The following is a 19725-nucleotide window of genomic DNA, read 5'->3' as shown; positions in this document are numbered from 1 at the left end:
AAATAAAAATGAACTGGATCTTAAGCCTCTTAGCTATTCTTGTCACTATTTTCTGGATATTTCTAGTTTATCATCAATATTTCTCAGAAAATGATACCTGTAAGTGATCATCCATCTGGATGTGGTGTGAGCATTAAAAAGTGTGGAGTTATTTGAACTTGCTCATGCGAATGAGTTAGGTCTTGGAATGGTGGTATTTTCTAAGGGAGCATAAGTTTCCTAAAGGACAGGTGTGGGAATGGAAGGAATAAGAATGAATTGAAAAAGGAATACACACTGAAGGGAGATGAGACACAGCCTCACTCTCATCTGTGAGAGTGGGATTGGTTCTCACATCGCAGTCGGCCTGCACACCCAACAGGCAGAGCTTCACCCAGAACTGGGGCAGCTACTGAAAAGTCAACTTGATATGTCAGTTGGGATATTCTTTGCATTCTGTAGCTCCTCAAGGTTCCATCAAAGCACGTCTGAGTCTCAACCACCTAACACAGTGCAGCCCTAAGTCACGCAGAGGCGTCTGCCTGTTTCACGACCCAGGCCGACTAACCCAACCTAAACTACAACTCGAAATTTCCGGAAGAGGAATAGAGGTTAGAAACGACAATTTTCAGGATGTTCCCTAGAACCAACTTCTGCCCACCCAGTACAAACGTAGACATCCGTAATTGAGGCCCTATCAAAATTCAGAGGGTCCGAAGTCTGTTTTCCCAATGAAGCATTTCATTTTTGTTTATCTTAGGGGTCGAGATTTTTTAAAAAGATAGTAGGCAGGAAAAAAAAACCACAACCGGTTGTTATGACGACCAAACGGGTCTGGAAAATTCAGCCAATCAGCCTGCGGGAATGCCTCCGGATCAGCCAATGGGAAGAGCGCGTCGTACGTAGGGCCGCCCAATGGGGCCGCGAGCTGCGCGGTATTTGAATCCTGGAGCTAGGCGACTTCGCGAATATCCCCAGCGGTGCTGTCCGGGAGAGAAGTCGTAACCGCGCTGCGGTAGTTAGTGCTCTCGGTTTTCAGTCCGCGTCCCTCCTTGGGCCGGGCTGCCACTCGTGCCTGTCCCGTTCCTCATGGCGCTGCTCCGACGCCCGACGGTGAGTGGGCCGGCGACCCAGCCACGGCCTGGGCCCCGGCCGCGCAGCCCCTCGCCCGCCTCTGGCTTCTCTCTCTCTCTCTCCTCTGCTCGGAGCTTCTTCATCCCAGCCCGTGCCGCTTTCCCTTCTTCCCGGCTGCCCAGGGCCTGCGGCCTGTCCTCTGGCCGGCCTCCCCGCCTCGCTTCCGCTCTCCCGTCCAGCTCCTGGCTTGGCCGTCTCTGCCCCGGGGCTGGGGAAGGGTTGGAAAGCGCCTCGGGGCCGGCACTTGTCGCGGGAGCCTCCCGAGCGCCGGGCCGAGGACTCGGCGAGCGATCCCCGAGGGCCCATTGTCGTTAAGAGAGTTAGCTAAATACAGCTTCTTGGGGTTCCGCTGCTCTGTTCTCAAACTCCTTGCCAGCTAAGGGATCCGTGGTGGGGATGGGGGGAAGGAGTGGAAGAAATTCACAGGCTGTAGAGTGCTATGGCTGTTTTTCAGATTTTTTTTTCACATTTCGATCTATATGAGTTTCCTATTTACTCCTGCACACGAAGTCTTCCAGGCTAAGTTCACTAATGTATGGGTTTTTCCCTTAAAAAATGTGTGATAGAGATTTTGCATTTAATTTGGAGCACTGTGGCAGACTGAGAGAGAAGGGTCCAAATTCATTTATTTCATCTCTGCAAACAACAAAGTGTTAATGGTATTTTGGATTTTTTTTTATGGATTTGAATTGAGCCTGGGTCTACTTTTTTCTTTGCTGAAAAATAGAGGGCCATGGCACACCTGAACTCCATTCTCCTGGCTGTAGGCTAGTTAAAAGCTGCCCATTTTCCCTTCCAGGTGGGTTTAATTTAGTCAGATTACCAGGCTTCAATCCATAAGCATTAAACTTTAAAACACTTTTTTAAAAACTGGCAGTAACTGCTGGAAAAATGGAACAGTGTGACTTTTGAGAATCCTAGTGAGTTGAATACATTCAGTATTTAGTTGCTATCCTTTTGTGAGTCTGAGTCAAACTGTTAAGTAATTTTTGTCTATCCCATAAAGTTCTTTCATAGTCAAGTTCTTTTTATTCAGGAAAGGCTTTAGTTTTTCCCTACCTCTCTTTCTGACCTGGTAAGTCCATTAAAACTCTCTGTTGGAAAGTTTTTTTAGGATTAGGACCCCCAGTTCTCAGGAATAGTACATGCTGTTTTGTTGGGGTTTTTTTTCCCCATGAAATGTTTATCACCTACAATAAAATACACTTTTTTGTGTGTGAATTGCTTTTCCTAACAGGTTTTGTTTCTAAGCACATTCTGTCTAAAGCAGATTAAGGTCAAATAACGATTTTTTTTTATTTCATATAATTCCAACTTTCTCTGAATTTGAGATAAAACTATTTTACTCATAAAAACTATTTTCTTTCTAAATATCCTTAGAAGAAGAGAGAGTGCATGCTATGGCAGTCTCATTGTAAACTGCTGTGTCTCTAAAGATCATGTCTACAGGAGCATTTATTATTTCTAGCATGGTATAAGAATCAAAGCTAGTTTAGGTTTTAAGCAGCTCGTTTTCAAACAGCCAGACCTATTACAGCTTTTTAGTACTGTGTCTTAATTGCATTTGTTACTCATCTCTGTCTAGGAAGGCTTTTAAATAGATGCCTTTAGTAGGCAGGGATCTCTAGTAAGTGACATGTGTACTATATGAGACATAATCACTTATCGGTGAAGCTCTTAGTGAGGTTTTTTTTCCGCTAAGTAAGTTGGGTGAGTGATTTGCTTAATTTACTGTAATGCTGTAAATCACATAGCATTTTTAGACTTGTCCCCTCTATTTTTCCCTTTCACAGATAGACCTCAGCATATTCACCTTTCCCAAATCAATTCTGAATTTGGATATTTGACATTAGCAAAGTATTATAAATTGTCTCAACTTTATTAATTTTTTTCCTTTTTTTTTTTTTTTTTTTTTTTTTTTAGGTTTCCACTGATTTAGAAAATATTGACACAGGAGTTAATCCTAAACCTAAGAGTCATGTGACTGTCAGGCGGGCAGTTTTAGAAGAAATTGGAAATAGAGTTACAACCAGGACCACACAATTAGCTAAGGTAAGAACTGTGAAGACAGTACGCATCCACCCCGGGCTGATTGTATAGAGAGCTGAGGGGTGATACTGGCCGTCCTGCCCTATTCACGTTGCTTTTTCCTTGTAGAAAGCTCAAAACACCAAAATACCTGTTCCACCCACCAAAACTACCAATGTCAACAAGCACCTGAAACCTACCGCCTCTGTGAAGCCAGTGCAGATGGAAGTGTTGGCTCCAAAGGTAGGGAGTTCTGGGTTTACAAACTACTTACCGGGGTAGCCTGATTTGGGTAGACTGCAGGGCCGCCTTCATCATCATCGCAGCTCTTGAACATTCATAGCCAGAGCTTGACTTCGAGACAGCAGTGTGGAAAATGAACTTAGATATCTTCTTAGTGATGGTACCTTCGTACAGTGTTATGAAAGTTAATTACCTCAATACCCAAATAAATTTAGTGACCTCAGAGGAAAACTGAGTAGATTTTATTGAAATGGTTCACTGTGAGAATGAACTTGAACATGAAGCAGTAGAAGCTTACAATTCTGAGACCCTCACTCATGTAAGAACAAAGTCGTGCCAGAATTCTGTGTTGATACATTGCAGTCTCTGACCGATTAGCTCAACTGGAGTTAGAACGCTGATGGATCCATGGGCCTGTTCCCCTTCCACCATGTTCAAGTTCATGCATGCTCTCATTTATGGATTACATGCATTCATATAATTACAGTGAAACAGGCACTGTTGTAGGTGCTGAGAATACAACAAAAACTACCTCACTCTTTCTAGTTCAAAATATGTATTATTATATGCTTGAAATTTTTCAAAATAAAAAGTTGGATGTATTCGAGAAATGTGTTGCATACTTAGTATACACATCCAGTTGTGTTAAGGCTGATAGACATCTTGTTTTGAGGAGACTTATCTACAAGGGGTATCTGTACCTGAAAATTAAACATATAACTCTAGGAATGATGCTAGATGCCCTAGGCAATGGGTGACTGAATGCAAATTGCATATAAAGGAAGAAGAGAACATGGAGGGATGGAGTGGTCTGGGGAAACTTCCTGGAGTAAGTGGGATTTTTAAGGATAGGGAGAAGCTGATAGGAAAGAGCACCTTTTGAGGGAACAAAGCAGCAGCAGGAATCAAGGCACTAAGGTGGACATAGCCTATGAATTACGTCCTTTTGGGCAAAGACCCAGCAAGTCTAAATTGGCTCAGAAGGTTTGAGGAAGCAGGAAAAAAAGTTGAGAAGAAGGCTGCAGTTGGATTTGAAGGCCTTGAAATTTGGATTTTTATCCCATTAGGCAGTGAAGAACCTTTGAAAAGTTTTGAGGAGGAGAGAAGTGATGAAAGCAGGGTAGGGTGGCCAGGGAAGGGACATTAAGTAGGAGGTATTACAAGCAAGGCCGATGGGTGCTTTGAACCAGCCCAGATCTCCCCTAAGTGCTTACCCATATACCAGGATCTATATGGGTGCTAAGAAATACCGCTGACGGTGTTAGGATGTGCCAGAACTCCTTTCAGGGACATCATCCTGTGTTCAGAAGGAATTCTTTGGATATGTTGCTTGGTGTAGAGGAGTGAGACCCTTAAGCACTTGAGTATTCAAGAAACTATTTATGGAATAAATTAATAAAATATAGGAAATTCAGCAGAGTGAGGTCGCTTTATGGAAGGTGTCTCATTTGGCTTTAGATTTGTTGAGGTGTTGGAGACAGCTGTTGGGGAATGCAGTTGGAAATGGGCCAGCAACTTCTGAAAGAGAGGAACAGATTTGCATGCTTTCTACTTAGAGGTGATGGTTGCAAACATGTTGTTTATAAGACAGGAGAAAAAAGCTTTGATTCCAGAACTAAAGCTCAGAACAGATCCTCAAGATCTACTTTCCTTTGATAGGACTTGCCTTGGAAGTTTCTAGTGACCTCCCAAATAACAAACCCAAAGCAGCTTTTCAGACCTTGATCTCTTGACCATTATACAGCATTTTATATGGGTGATGAGCGTGATTCCTCCCACATGTCAAGAGAGTGGCTTGGCAGTATATTTCAGATGGTTATTCTCCATACCCAGGAAGGCTGTTTTTAAAATTTAGCGTAAGATAATGATCAGCGGGACAGTCAAGGACCTTTAAACAGTTATAATGAATACCTCTTATTCTCTGTTTTATATCAGGAGGTCAGTTAAATCCATTTAATGAAATACTATGCAACCATAAATATCATGTTTCAGTAGAATATTTAAAGATATCAAAATGGATGTGACATTAATGGAAAAGTCAGATTATAACAATATAATGCAGTACAACTCTAGATTTACTTTTTTAAAAATATATTTTTATTGAAGTATAATCAGTTTACAATGTTGTGTCAATTTCTGGTGTACAGCACAATACTTCATGTAGGAATATACATATATTCGATTTCATATTTTTCACAAGTTACTACAAGATATTGAATATAGTCCCCTGTGCTATACAATATAAACTTGTTAGATTTACTTTTAAAAGTGTGCATTTATATGCAAAATATTGACGGTAGTTATTTTTGAGTATTATGTGGGACTTAAGATTGATTTTCACTTTTTTCCTTAAAATGTTCAAACTTTTCATTATAGGTTCTTATTACTGTTCAAATTGGGGAAAAAAGGCAAATTAGAAAAACAAACAAACAGAAACAAAAAATGTTATGAATAAAACAAAAGGGAAATTTCCTCCCATAACCATGACAACTTCACTCTTTTGAGTTCCCCCATTGCCTTGACTGACTCCTTTTTCTCTCACTTCCTGACAGTATATTTCAAAAATTATGGACCTACAGCTCATTTCATATAAAAATCACTTTTGTGGTTGAAACATGCTTCCTGTTTTAGAAGACATCAGGGATTAATGAACCATACCTATTTCCAATCAAATACACTTTTCTCTGAGAAACAGTGCAGAAGACACCAATAAGTCCACAATTCTGGGGAAGCCCGCCCTCTGGCAGATGAGCCCCTATGCAGGCTTGTCTCTGGTCAGCCCTCTGGCTTTTACTTTGTATCTGCTCTGTCTGCAGAGTAATTGCTATTTCTTTACAACCAATCCCCAGAGGTATGGAAATGCCAGATGGGCGCTGAATTTCTAGCAGCACTGAGCCCTGGAAAACCCCAGGAAGCAAACACGTTCGCAGACTGCTAACGGAATAGTTACCATCCTTTCTGTAAAGCTGGAAGGCAGGTTTCCTTCTCTGCAGCAGAGGAAGCACCTGGAATGCAAAGGGCCCTGGCTGAGACCCTGAAAGGGTGCCGGCCATTCACAGGTGTTTGCAGAAGCTGATTATCCTACAGTTTTTGGAGAAAACTTTTTTGCTGACTCATGAGGCTTTGGCAAACACTGAGTAGTTTGAAAGGAAGGAGAAGTGTTTTTTTTTATGCGCTTCTTCTACTGATGGGCACAGGGAAGCAAGGTGAATGAACCAGTGCCTATCCCCAGGTAGCCCTCAATTTAAGTCAGGATGTCAGAGTAAAAGCATGTAGGAGAGGCAGATGCACGCTTAGGAGACATTCTGGGGAGTGGCAGCTGGAAGTTCTGATGAGGTTTTAGATTTAGGGATTTGATTTAAACACGACATTTAGTAATAGTCATTATTCAAGTATAAGAATCTCTTCTGGCCTAACTTTCCCTAATACAAAAGTTATATATAGAAGGAAATAAGCACAACTGTTCACATTTTTTTTAAAGTGCCTTTTATTTTTAATTACACAAGAAACATAGTCATAAAAAAGCAAAACAATATGAAATACGAAGAGTGCATAGAATAAAAGGTCGGTTCACTGTTACTGCTCCTCCTGCCGAAATCCCACCTGGTGGCATTCCCTAAAGCTAATCATGGTAACTAATTTTGCCTTTACCACTGAGCACACCTGTGAATGCATGTGTACACACTGCTGCAAATCGTGAAGTGTCAGATTGGAATCGACAATTTTTCTTAGTCCTCCCTTATTGCACTGAATTGACATTGTTTATTGCAAATTTCGTAAATAAAGGAACTCTGTTTTACCAAAACTTGTGTAAATACCCATATATTTGCATATTCATATTAGTCCATTCTTGTAAGACACCTGACTTGGTGAATGTCTGAGCTGGAACTTCAGCAGCCTTTACTCATTCTCCACCCACCCTCTTCCAAACAGCAGCACAATCTCACGTCTCCGTTGTTTCTGATGAGACTGTTCAGTTGTCTCTGACAACCCACAGAACTCATTCGTTAATCTAATTTGAAGGTTTCGTTCTTGGACCATTTTGGTGATGGTTCACTAGCTGGTGCCTTTTTTACCTTTGCATGCAGCAGGCACAGAACAGGACTGCACAGCCAGCTCACAGGGCTTAGGCTACAGTCTGCACAAGCAAGTGGGATCTTAGAATAATTAGATTATGTTAGAGTCCAAAAGGAATACTGCTGAGAAATTCTAAACCAAGGCCCAGAGCCATCATCTTTGTCTTATCCTATTGGCTTTTGGATATGGCTAAACTCAGGTGTAGTTCTGAATAGACACAGGTAAACATTTCAGGGGGCTAAGTCAGTCCATGAAGCACATAATGATAACCTCTGCCTTCTTAAACCAGGCTTCCTGGCACTGACTGCCCTTCCTGGGGAGAGTGGTGATGCTTATCCTCGAAATAGGTAACCTTAAAGTGAAGCTTACCTGTGCTTTACTAAAAAGCACATCTGATTTTAGTCATTCTTGCTCTGTTCCCCAGCGGGTCACTTAACTTCGGATAAAATCTAAACTCCTTAGCCAGGTTCTTGCTCGCCTTTCCAGCCCTTTTCTCACACCTCCTGTGCTACTCCCACTGTCCCAAGTCAGCGTGCTGTTCCCAGACTTGCTTTGTTTCTTGGCTTCCCCTGGGACTTTGACTTGCATACTTTCGCCTACTCATTTCCTTTGAGGTCTTACCCTGTCTGGTAACCTTACTAGGTTTCTCCCTGGTACCCCAAGTGGCTCTTCCCATTCCTTCTAGCCCCCTTCTACAAGTTCTTAAGTTCTTGACTAAGTGAGAGATACGTGCATGCTTCTTGCTCACCTGGCACTTTCTCGGTTTAAGACCTTTGATTTAAGAGGGAAGGGCATGTTTTGAATTGCTGTGTATGTTCTGTTGTTTTTTGTTACTGTTTCATCCTTCTCTAAGACTAGAAACTATAATCATTGAGCTTTAAGGTAAATCAAAATTGTTTATTATACTCCCTTCTCTTTCTTTCTATATTTCATGACTTTAATACATATTCTTTACAGCCTAGCAGTCCAGTTAGGTTTTACTTTGAGAAGTACCTCTTATTTTTTTTAAAAGTGATAGTTTATTTATACTTCATTACTAAACACTTGTTTTATTAACTTCATACGTTTTTAATTCATGTGATTTTTATAAATAACCACCCAGTCAGCACAAGAAAATAAAATTCTGGGTGTGTACTTAGTCTTTGCTTCCTCCTTTTATTTGATTCATAGGCAGGAATGTGCTTTTCTGTGTTTTCTTTGCCAAACAGTTTTTCAATTGAGAATAAATTAGTTGACGAGAAGACAACGTTCCACTTGCAGAAGAGACTGCTACTAAAGTGAACTGTCAGCTCTAGGAATCTGTACCTAGGCATCTAAGTTTCTTTCACTCAGTAAATATTTATTGAGCACCTACTATGTGTCAGGGATGACACAGGAATTTGAGATGCCTTAGTGGACTGAAATCAGTTTAAATTAATGTAAGCTTATAGATTTTACATTCTTGCAGAGGTAGAGGGTAAGTAATACACATATTGTATTAGAATAATATACTTCTACAGTGTATTAGAAGTTTATAGAATCTCTGGGGAAAAGCAGAGTAAGAGGAAGCGTGTGGTTAGACTAGGAGGCAGGTGGGAATTTTAAATAGGAGTGAGGTTAGACCTCACTGAGAAGGTAACACGGAAGCCAGACTTGACGCAGTTGAGGGAATTACCCAAGCGGGCACAGGGACAGTAGCCTTTTGGGAAGAGGGACAGTGCTTGCAGTGATGGAGCCCCAGGCAGGAGGCTGGGGTGAAGCAAGCTGAGGGGAGAGGAGGAGGAGACAGGTCAGCAGGGGAAGATGGGAGGGCCGGGTCGTGCAGGGCCCGTCCACCATTGTGAGGACCCAGGTTTTCACTTTGAGTGAAATTAAGAGTGTTGTTTTTTGTTTAAAAAATTTTTTTTAATTTTTTTTTTTTTTTTTTTTTGGTGTAGGGAGGTGATTAGGTTTATTTATTTTACTTTTTAGAGGAGGTACTGAGGATTGAACCCAGGACCTATGCATGCTAAGTACGCGCTTTACCACATGAGCTGTACCCTCTCCCCTGAAATTAGAGCATTTTTAAACAGAAGTATGTCTCCAAGAGCTTCATCCACTGCGTCTTGAATTATTCACCTCTCACTGTGAAATTTGTTTTGGCTTTATCATTTATAAAAATGCATATGATGCTTTTAAACCGGTTGGCCCTGCATGTGTTTGCAATCAAGGCTGCGTCTAAGTAGTGACACTCGTGCTTTCATTTGTGGATATAGCGCCCTTCTCCCGCCCCTGAGGATATCTCCATGAAGGAGGAGAACCTCTGCCAGGCCTTCTCTGACGCCTTGCTCTGCAAAATCGAGGATATCGATAATGAAGATTGGGAGAACCCTCAGCTCTGCAGCGACTACGTGAAGGATATCTACCAGTACCTGAGGCAGCTTGAGGCGAGTGGGCCTTTGTGCTTTGGTGGTACAGCAGTGTGGAATGGACCACACAGCTGGGAAGGAGATGAGGTCAGCCTCTTAAACTTTTAATTCCACCAACAGGTTCTGCAATCCATAAATCCACACTTCTTAGATGGGAGAGATATAAACGGACGTATGCGTGCCATCCTGGTGGACTGGCTGGTGCAAGTCCACTCCAAGTTTAGGCTGCTGCAGGAAACTCTGTATATGTGCGTTGCCATCATGGATCGATTTTTACAGGTAAGTCTGCTTCAGGAACTTCCTGCCCTCACTGGCTTACTGAACGTTGTATTTATGCAGTGCAGAGGCATGGTACCGCTGAGATTAAGACCAAAAGGCCAGTTTATGAGATGCCACAGAACTTCAGGTGCTAGAAAAGGAAGTAGTCCAAGTGTGTGATGCTCTGGTGATGCTGACCAGCGCTGGGCATTTCTGCTAGGTCAGCCTGCGGAAAAGGGCTCAGGGGAACGCCGTCTTACCACAATCATTCATCAGAGGAGACATACCAGCAGATGGTTTGAAAGTCCACCTGAAGCCTGTGGTGCGTTTGGAGACTGGTTCTCCAGGCTGGCTTGCACGCTTGCCATAGTGCAGTACTCTTTGGTGTTAAGCCCCTTCAGCTGAAAAATAAGGAGTTTGGCTAGAGAACTGAGCAGTTTCCAGCCAGCTGGGGCATTGAATCACTATAGAAGAGGGAGAAAGCAGAGGTTTTAAAAAAAGGGTGGAAGTACATGTGAGGAGTGTACTGAGAGTGTGAGGTCTAAAGTAAAGAGGAAGGTAAGAAATCAAGCTGAGAGGCAGAAGTTATCATCAAAATGTTTGTAACTGGTAATGCAAAAACACTGACCAGTTAGAAGAAATGCCAGGCAGTAACCACAGTGTGTTAGCTACCACATGGTAGCCCTGCTGGTAATTTATTTATTTAAAGTCAACATTTTGATTATAGGTTTAGGCCAAGTTCAGATGCTGCCCAAGCAATACAGGGATAATTGTGTTGATAATAATGACCCCGAGATGCTGCAAGATGCTAAGTAAGCTTAGAGTCACTGGTTTCCATTATACAGTCCTCACTGAGTAGGAAAGCACTGTCTTATTTTTGGTAGATTTTCAATATTGAGAGTTGAAGCAATAAAAGCAAATTCCCGGTTTAAAAAAAAGAAGAAGAGAAACACACCCTAGACTGAGATTTTCCCTGACTCTGAAGCATCTTTGAATGATTCTTCAGGCTGAATAATGTGTGCACTTCTGGTGGTGAGGGTTAAGGAAACGCTTGAGACACCCCTTCCTCATCCCTACGCGTCCACTGAATTCCTGCTTTTTTGCTTGCCTCATCCTGATTCAGACCATGCTGAGTGCAGTGTTGGGGCTTCCCCAGACTCTGAAACCAGGATGATGGGGGTGGAGCAGTGACTAGGAGTTTGGTTGTCAGGCTGATTCTTCCCTGTTCAGCAATTGAGTGATCTTGGGCTGGTGTCTGATTCTCCTCTCAGGCCACCTGTTTGTAAGTGGGGGAATAAATACATACTGCCTAGATTCTCTGAGGATTTGTTGAGATGATTGTTTGAATCTTGGCACAGGGCCTGACACATGGTGAGCACTTCATGACAGCTGCTGTGAGTGGTGAGGGGTCTCAGGTCAACACTCAGGTCTCCTGTGTCTTTAAGAGGAGTGTGAGCACTTCTCCAAGACTTGGTTTCCGCTACTGTTCTTCCACCCAGAGCCCCCATTCTCTCCTTAGATACGACTTTTGACACATTCTTCTTCAATTAGGTTCAGCCAGTCTCTCGTAAGAAGCTTCAGCTGGTTGGGATTACAGCTCTGCTCTTGGCTTCCAAGTATGAGGAGATGTTTTCTCCAAATATCGAAGACTTCGTTTACATCACAGACAATGCTTATACCAGTTCCCAAATTCGAGAAATGGAAACTCTGATTTTGAAAGAACTGAAATTCGAGTTGGGTCGACCTTTGCCACTACACTTCTTAAGGCGAGCATCAAAAGCCGGGGAGGTGAGTGCCACCAGTTCCGTAGGAGACTTTATTTTGTTCTCTTATCCCGCAAACGTTGGTCCAATGAAAGGAAAGCTTATGAATTTAAAGGGAGCACCTTTTAAATAAGTCCTAATGGTTATCTCACTAGTTCTTACGAGACAAAACCTCACATTCTGTGTCTGTAACATACTGCGGCCTAGAGCAGTGCCCGGGAAGGAGGAGTGAGTTCAGCGGGTTGGAGTTCCAAGGCCTTCACCCAGAATTTTGCAAGAGATACTAACAGCTGTGCTTCTTACCGTCCCTGGGTGTTCTTTCATAGGTCGACGTTGAACAGCACACGTTAGCCAAATATCTGATGGAACTGACTCTCATTGACTATGACATGGTGCATTATCACCCTTCTAAGGTGGCAGCAGCTGCTTCCTGCCTGTCCCAGAAGGTTCTAGGCCAAGGAAAATGGGTGAGTATTGAATTTAAGAAGAAATTAGTTAGCTATATTTTAGGCCCTCTTGATATAAAAGGCCTTAGTAATTTTACAACACCATCCTTGTAGCGTTTGTTTTAAGTCCACAGGCTTAAAAGAACTGCTTGGAATGACTCAGGTGGAGACCAGGTGACTGCACTGTGGCACACAAACATAGAGTCGTAAAGAATGAGGAAGGCCACTAAGAACTGATATGCTAAGATTTCTGGATTATTTTGTGAAGTCAAACAACCAAGTTGTTAAGCACTCAAGATAAAGCAAGGCCAAAGCCTGACTGATTTACCCAGTAAAGATGAAATGGGCCACTTTTAGGTTCTTACAAGGAGCCAAAGATGCCAGCTCCCTGGGTTCTTGTTTCACATACCAAAAAGGACACCACGGAGACAAAAAGGGCTGATGGCTGCAACGCGAGTCAGAGTCGCACCCTCTGTGGCGCACCCATTCTAGACTGCCACTGAGCACCTTCTTAGTCTGTAGATGCACCCCGAGAGCAGCAGACCAAAAACCTCATCAGAGCCCAGGAGGTGATAGGGAATGGTCTCATGACAGCCTCCCTCCCAGAAGAGACAGGGAAGTGAGTGGGAGGTGGCTAGGGGGCAGCTGCTCCCATGCCTGCTGTCCCCTCATCTTCTAGGAGGATCGAAAAGCATTTTCCCAAGACAGATTCATAGATGTGGTTTAAGCCTCTGCCGGCATGGCCTGTGCGGATTTGTGCAGGAGTGCCTGGGCATCATGGTGGAGCTCGTCCTCCAAACAAGTGTGTACAGTTGACATTTTAGGTAAGAAAGAAGGCAAATAAGAGAGCGTGTCTACGTGTATGTGCTTATGTATTTGCTTACTCTTAACAAAAATATGGGAAGAATAGGCCAGACACTAATGAAACTGGATCCCTGTGGGCACATAGGGTAAAAGGTTGAGGATGGGAAACAGGACTTCTGGTTGTAGTTTTGCATTAACTTGTACACAATATAATGTAACTTTCTGGACTTTTGAACAATATGAATGTTTCATGCAAACACTAAACTAGAATTAAGCAGAAACAATGTCACTGTATATTCAAATCGGTAACAGAACACAGGGAAGAATTAATTCAAATAACTCTCAAACACAGCATTCTGACTGCTTCCTCAGTGGGATGTGATGTTAACAGGAGGTTAATAGTAACCTGTCATTAAAATTCTGAAGCTGCTTATATGTTTTAGGATAAAGCAAATAAACATTCATGTTATTAAGGACTAAAATTTTCAGTATAAGAAGATAAAATATTGTTAACAAATGAAAACAAGGAAGATCTTATAATATTAGATAGATTTGTCTTAGAAATATCAGTAAATTCATAACAAAAGACCAGGAGACAATGACAACCCAGTAGAAAAGAACATGTCCAGTGCCCACATCTTGGGTACTAAATGCCGAGACCCACTAGGAACTAGGGCTCCTTCCAGACATAGCTGATTGCAGGGCTGTGTCGGGAAATAAAAGGTAAACCTGAATTGATCAGTTTGTAACAGATAGCAAGTAAATTTTCAAAGGTCAGTGGGTCACATCAAAGAGACATAGGAACTGGCTTGAAAGGGCTCTTACTGACTAAATTTGAGCATTCAAAGAAACAGTGACAGTAACAGATTACAATGCATTAAAAAATGCATGAGTCCATAAGGATACAAAAGGAAGGGTGAGAGGGACTTTAAAAATAAGTAACAGTTGAATGCCAGCTAATCAGAGTAGAAACAATGGCAGAGATAGAATTTCACGATTTTAAAACCCCCAGGGTAATAATTGATTCAAGCAAGGATCATCGAATGATGCTTATAGCATTAGGTGAAATAATTTGGGGCCATAGGATTCACATTGTCTCAAAATATCACCCCACAGTTACATAGTAATTCTGAAGGCAAACTGTACCTTTGTGGTGGAGAGGTCTGACAGTTACTACCATTTATCCCAGTGATGGAGCTTGGTATCACCAGGGGTGGGCCTTCCTGACTTGCCCTGCCTTCTAGGGCAGTAGGAAGTGTGCATTGTCGCCTGTATAGAGTTCACGTCCAAAATTTTGGACACGGATCCAACCATCAGGAAATACACAAATCCAGAGTGTGAGATGTGCTCAGAGTAACTGGCCTGGATCCTTCAAAACAGTTAATGTCATTTAAAGCCAAGAAAATGGAAGGTGTTTTAAATTTAAAAAGACTAAAGACAGCAACTGCCGAATGTACTTTGTGTACCTTGAATGGACCCTAGATATAAGAAGAAAAAACTAGAAAAGATATCTTTGCAGCAGTTGGAGAAATTTGAATATCGACTATATATTTGATGAGACTGTGGAACTGCTGATAATGTTTCTTATGTGACAAAGTTATTGTGGCTAGGAAGAAAAATACTTCTGAGGGGATGCTTCTGAAACATTTACAAGTGATGTGTCATGCGTCTGCAGCGCCCTTCCAGATCATACAGCCATTTGATGGCTTCAGAAGTCACACACAACTTTTGCTGAACCATTTGAAAGTGAATTGTGGACACCATCAGAGAGAGAGAAAGACGAGGAAAGAGAAAGAGGCAAAATGTTAATAACTGATGAATCTGCACAGAAAATATACAGATGTTTATTATATTATTCTTTCAGTTTTTCTATAAATTTGAAATTTTTTGAAATAAACTTAAGGCAAAAAGGCCACTAGTATGTGTATGGTACCTGGTCTTGGTACCACTGGCTCATTGTAGCCAGATTACCTTTAGACATGCATCCTTGGTTTAAACCTATTAACTGCAGGTCTCCCTGTTTTCTGGGGAATTGATTTCAAAATTCGGATTGTTGTGCATTACATCAGAGTTCACTCCTGCTTAGTTCTTTTTTCCTTTAAACTATTTTAGGATTAAGATTAAATTGTGATTTACTTTCCCAATTACATTGTGTATATGAAAGGGGTGTAATTAAGCTTTTAGAATTTTATCACAAAACTGAAATAAGGTCAGGTTACTTATCTTCATGCAGATTTTGTCTCATTATCAATCAGTAGTTGTCCATTTGCTTGGATTTTGTCCTCTGGGAGGCTGAGTCACCAGGCTGGGCATGGAGCCTTCTCTGGGTGCTCTGTGTTCTCCAGGGCTTAACCACGTGGGGCCCAACAAGAGAGTCTCGAGCAGTGTTAGATCTTCTGGGTTTGGGAGTTTAGACTCCTGCCTACGGTGCCGTTTCTTAATTCTGAACTTCTTTCCCTGATTGACGATATATGTATCTGGGCTCTCGAGTGCCCCGCCAGCCACTGCCGGGCAGGGCTTTGATTAGAGGACCATGGATGTGCTAGTCTTAGGTCTCTCCCTTACTGTGAAGGGGGCATTCCTTTGTTGGGTTTGATTTTACTCTGTCCCACTTTCCCTTCCCTTTCAGTGTGGTGACAGAGGTAAGCATGACAGCTTTGGGACTTGAAGGACCCTACTTACCTGTGCAACTTTCTTTAAAACATCATAATTTGGGACCTTCTCCACTTGACTTAGCTCAGAGCCGCACAATGTCTTAATTTAGTCTTGCTCAGAGCCAGAGTCATCCTGTGTTCACTGGCTGCTTTGCTGGTACCATGGTAGTGGCTGGGGCTGTGACTGAATTTCCGGAAGGTAAGAATATTTTTTTATAGCTTTTCCATAAGTAAGACCAGCATGTGTAAACCTGTGCTCTTGTAAAGAAGTAGCGGCTTTATCCTGCCCCTTTCTTTGCATTCTCTTCCAGAACTTAAAGCAGCAGTATTACACTGGATACATGGAGAATGAAGTGTTAGAAGTCATGCAGCACATGGCCAAGAATGTCGTGAAAGTAAACGAGAACTTAACAAAATTCATCGTAAGTACTCTTCCGTAAGCCGTGGAAGGCACTCGAGTATGAGTTTGGGGTATGAGAGGATGTATATGTATGTGTGTTTGCATTTCCATGTAAATATTTTGGCATATGTGAGAGTCTGTTTTAGCACAAACTCTTTATATTTTCCTAGCACAGCAGGGGAAGGAGCACGCTGATAAACCCTGACAGCAGACTTTCTTTAAAACAAGGTAGATCAGGCTCGTTGTGTCCGGGCCCAGTGTAGTCAGCCAGGCAGCTTCAGTGTACCAGCCCCCCTTGACCCAGTGCCCTGGGCAGGGCACCCAGCAAGCAGGGAAGGCTGGCCGGCATGTGGTCTGGAACAGCAAGCATCCAACTTGGGTGGCTCCGTGGAAGGCTTGGGTATTCAGGTGACATCACTCAGGGCCTTTGTCCAGCATCTGTTAGGACAATGACTGAGAGGCACCTGGACAGCAAGCATGGTGGAGGAGGAGGGGCAAGCAGCCCATTCAGGAAGCAGCGTCCTGGGAGCCTGGGGTCTGTCTCTGTGTGGCCCACCTGAGAGGAGGAGCCACAGGAGATGGGGTGCTGTCCTGTGTTCGTGTGATGCTGAGTATCAGAGCTCCCCGAAGGTCTGGTGACAGAGTGAGGCGTCTGTACCAAGTGTCCTCACGGCCTGATCTGCTTCCTGACTTGTCGTTGGAGGATGATTTAACACACTGTGGAAGCATCATGTGTGTTCAGTCCTGAGGGTTTCATCTGGGATCTGCTGAGCACTAGTTGCCACTCGCTTTTATTGCCAGTTACTGCTGCCAGTGCTGATGGCACTTAGGTGTGATAAACACAGCTCCACCTCCCACCCCTCTGGTGGCTTGTGAGAGACAGCCTGCTCTTTGGACCTTGAAATCATTGGTTCCCCCATCACTTGTGCTACCAGCTGGTCTTTTTGCATGACTGCGCGTGGAAGGAAATTGTCAGGCCCGACACATGCCCTGGAGCACTTGCTGGCTCCAGTGACTTGACATCGTCCTAGCCTTTGTGGGTCTGTGGGTGTGGCCCTTTGATACTTGTAAATTAGACTAGGAATAAGGTATAAGTTGGGGCCGGGGAGGTTCCTGATGTGTGCTTAATCACAGATGACTTCTGCAGGCCGTCAAGAATAAGTATGCAAGCAGCAAGCTCCTGAAGATCAGCACGATTCCTCAGCTGAACGCAAAAGCCATCAAAGAGCTCGCCTCACCTCTGATGGGACGGTCCTAGGCTGCCCTGGCCCTCGGGGAGCAGTGCTTCGGCCGTGCACTTTGTCTTACGGATTTGGAACTCCTGACTTTGTATATAGTCCTCTGGTCTATTTCCTGAAACCTTTTCTCAGACCGATTTTCTAAATGTATATTGAGGAAAAATAAAGCTATTAATCTTTCTTAAGGTATCCTGTGTGTATTTATTTGTGCGTTCTGTGCTGAAGACATCACGAGGAACTTGCTTTGACTAACTTTTTGAGGTATTATGAATAGCATGTGAATTACTGCCCTTATGGCTTTGACCTTCCTACAATTTTCTCAAACAAAAAAACTAGAACTTGGCTTTAGTGAATGTTCCCTCATTCGTAAACTTGGTGAATATAAAGATTGGTTCATTGTATAAAATTTAAAATGGGGGGGGGGGGTTACAGCTCAAGTGGTAGAGTGCATGCTTAGCATGCATGAGGTCCTGGGTTCAATCCCCAGTACCTCCATCAAAAAACTAAATAAATAAATAAATCTAATTTCCTCCCCTTGCAAAAAAAAAAAAAAAAAAAAAATGGGAGGATAACCATGATAATTCCTTTTCTAGAACTTACTTAACTATTCTCTAATTCCTATACAGGAACACCTGGCCCACTAGGGCGATGGCCACCGGTAACCCTCATAATGTGCTTCACTGAAGGCACGGCTGAGACCAGGAAGAGCAGTCCTAAGAGGCCACAGCTGGAAAAAGGAAGGGGGCCTGTGACATCCTATTAAAGGTGAAACTTGGAATGCGTTTTCCCATTGTTCTAACTACATTATGGGTTAGATTTTGTGTGGGGGTGGTAGAGGGGGGCATTTGATTACATTTAACATTGTTTTCTAAGGGGGAGTGCATTCTCATGCACTAAAAAATACATGAGTCCATAAGGATACAAAAGGAAGGGTGACCTGGGGGAAGAAAAACCCAAAAACCATGAAATAAATGAGTCTCTTATAGCAACAACTTTCCAAACTACTAGTTCAACAAGATGTTAATTGGTTTTCTGAAAGAAAGGAGTTACATGCATTTGGGAAACATTGCAAACTCATGTAAGATTCATAAAGGCTCTGGGAAGCTTTGCAGTAAAATCGTTTAATGCGGTGTGTCCCTAGTCTAGAGTGTGATAAAGCTGCCTTCCACCTGACAGCGAGGCCCACAGGTGTTTGGCTCTGTGACTCGGCCGTGGCGTGTGACTGCCCCTATCCCGGGAGGGGAGCCTCGCTGACCCGTCTACCTGGGCAGGCCTGGGCTGCCCGACTAGTAAGTTTCCAGCGTGGGGAGGAGCTGGGTGTCTTTATATGTTCAGTCCTAGTATAAAGTTTTATAAATATCCCTTGTTGAGTCAGTGAAGTTGGTTCCCATGGCAGCCTTAGACCAACTTAGTCATAAGTGTGAATGGGAATGAAGTGAGACCATGAGAGGGAGCTTTCCTGGCTCTGCAAAGCAGTTTATTTCCCAGGGACGCTCGAGCGCCAACTTCTCATCAAGAAAGGATGGGTTTTGAAGGCATATTCCAAAGACATTTGATAGCTTCTTTATTACATATTTGGCTTAAATATTAAATACCCTGACTCAGGAAATTCATACTTCCAGGACGTCATTATTAAAAAAGGATCTTTAAGATACTTATGTGCCAAGCAGGCACCCAAAACTAAGGTGTTATAAACGTGAAATAAGCTGTAAAAGTAGAAATCATATCATAAAAATACTGGAATTAGAAAATGAGATGCTGCAACCCCAGTATTTGAAGAGCACAGACCGTGGACCTGGGGGGCTGAGTTTCCGTCTCCTTTAGCAGCTGTGTGACCTCTGGGCGTGTCCCTGTGTCTGTCAAGCGGGGGTGAGAGCGTCTACTTCGGGGTTTTGTACTAAAGCACGTCAAGCCCTTAGCATGGTGTCTGGAGGTGCTTGACTGTTCTTGGCTGTCATTTAAGGAGGCTGATGTTCTTGGAAAGAGATGGACCCTGGCATTCAGAGATAGGTCAGACATAGCTCTTGCCCTTCAAAAGAGCGTGCGTAACTGTTGAGTCATATGTGAGGCTTTTTTTTTCTATTTGTAGGTTTTTGGTTTTTGAGAGAAAGATACTGGAAGTTTAAAATGAGACTGATTATCAAACTCCTTAATATATTTATTGAACTGAAGTCAAAGACGAAAAGTATGGGTGGGCCTGAGGGTCAGATCAAGGTTCACATGGCAGCTCCTCCAATTGTGAGCTGGGTGACCTTGGGCGAGGCTGTGACCTTGGGCTAGGTAGTGACCCGGACTGTGCCTTCTCATTTGCAGG

At 43.0% G+C, this 19725-nt stretch overlaps 1 protein-coding gene across 1 annotated transcript; it reads left to right on the top strand.

Moving 5' to 3' along the window:
* The first annotated feature begins 890 nt into the window (after positions 1–890).
* Positions 891–17596, top strand: CCNB2 (cyclin B2). The gene is made up of 9 exons (XM_031452973.2): positions 891–1092; positions 3037–3165; positions 3271–3384; positions 9696–9866; positions 9969–10127; positions 11658–11894; positions 12196–12336; positions 16085–16195; positions 17321–17596. The coding sequence occupies exons 1-9, from the start codon at positions 1069–1071 to the stop codon at positions 17429–17431; spliced, it is 1197 nt and encodes a 398-aa protein (XP_031308833.1). The 5' UTR covers positions 891–1068; the 3' UTR covers positions 17432–17596.
* The last annotated feature ends 2129 nt before the right edge of the window (positions 17597–19725 follow it).

This window comes from Camelus dromedarius, chromosome 5 (assembly GCF_036321535.1).
Source record: "Camelus dromedarius isolate mCamDro1 chromosome 5, mCamDro1.pat, whole genome shotgun sequence".
Lineage (NCBI taxonomy): Eukaryota > Metazoa > Chordata > Mammalia > Artiodactyla > Camelidae > Camelus > Camelus dromedarius.
Note: the sequence above shows the minus strand (reverse complement) of the source record. Positions and strands in the feature narration are given on the sequence as shown.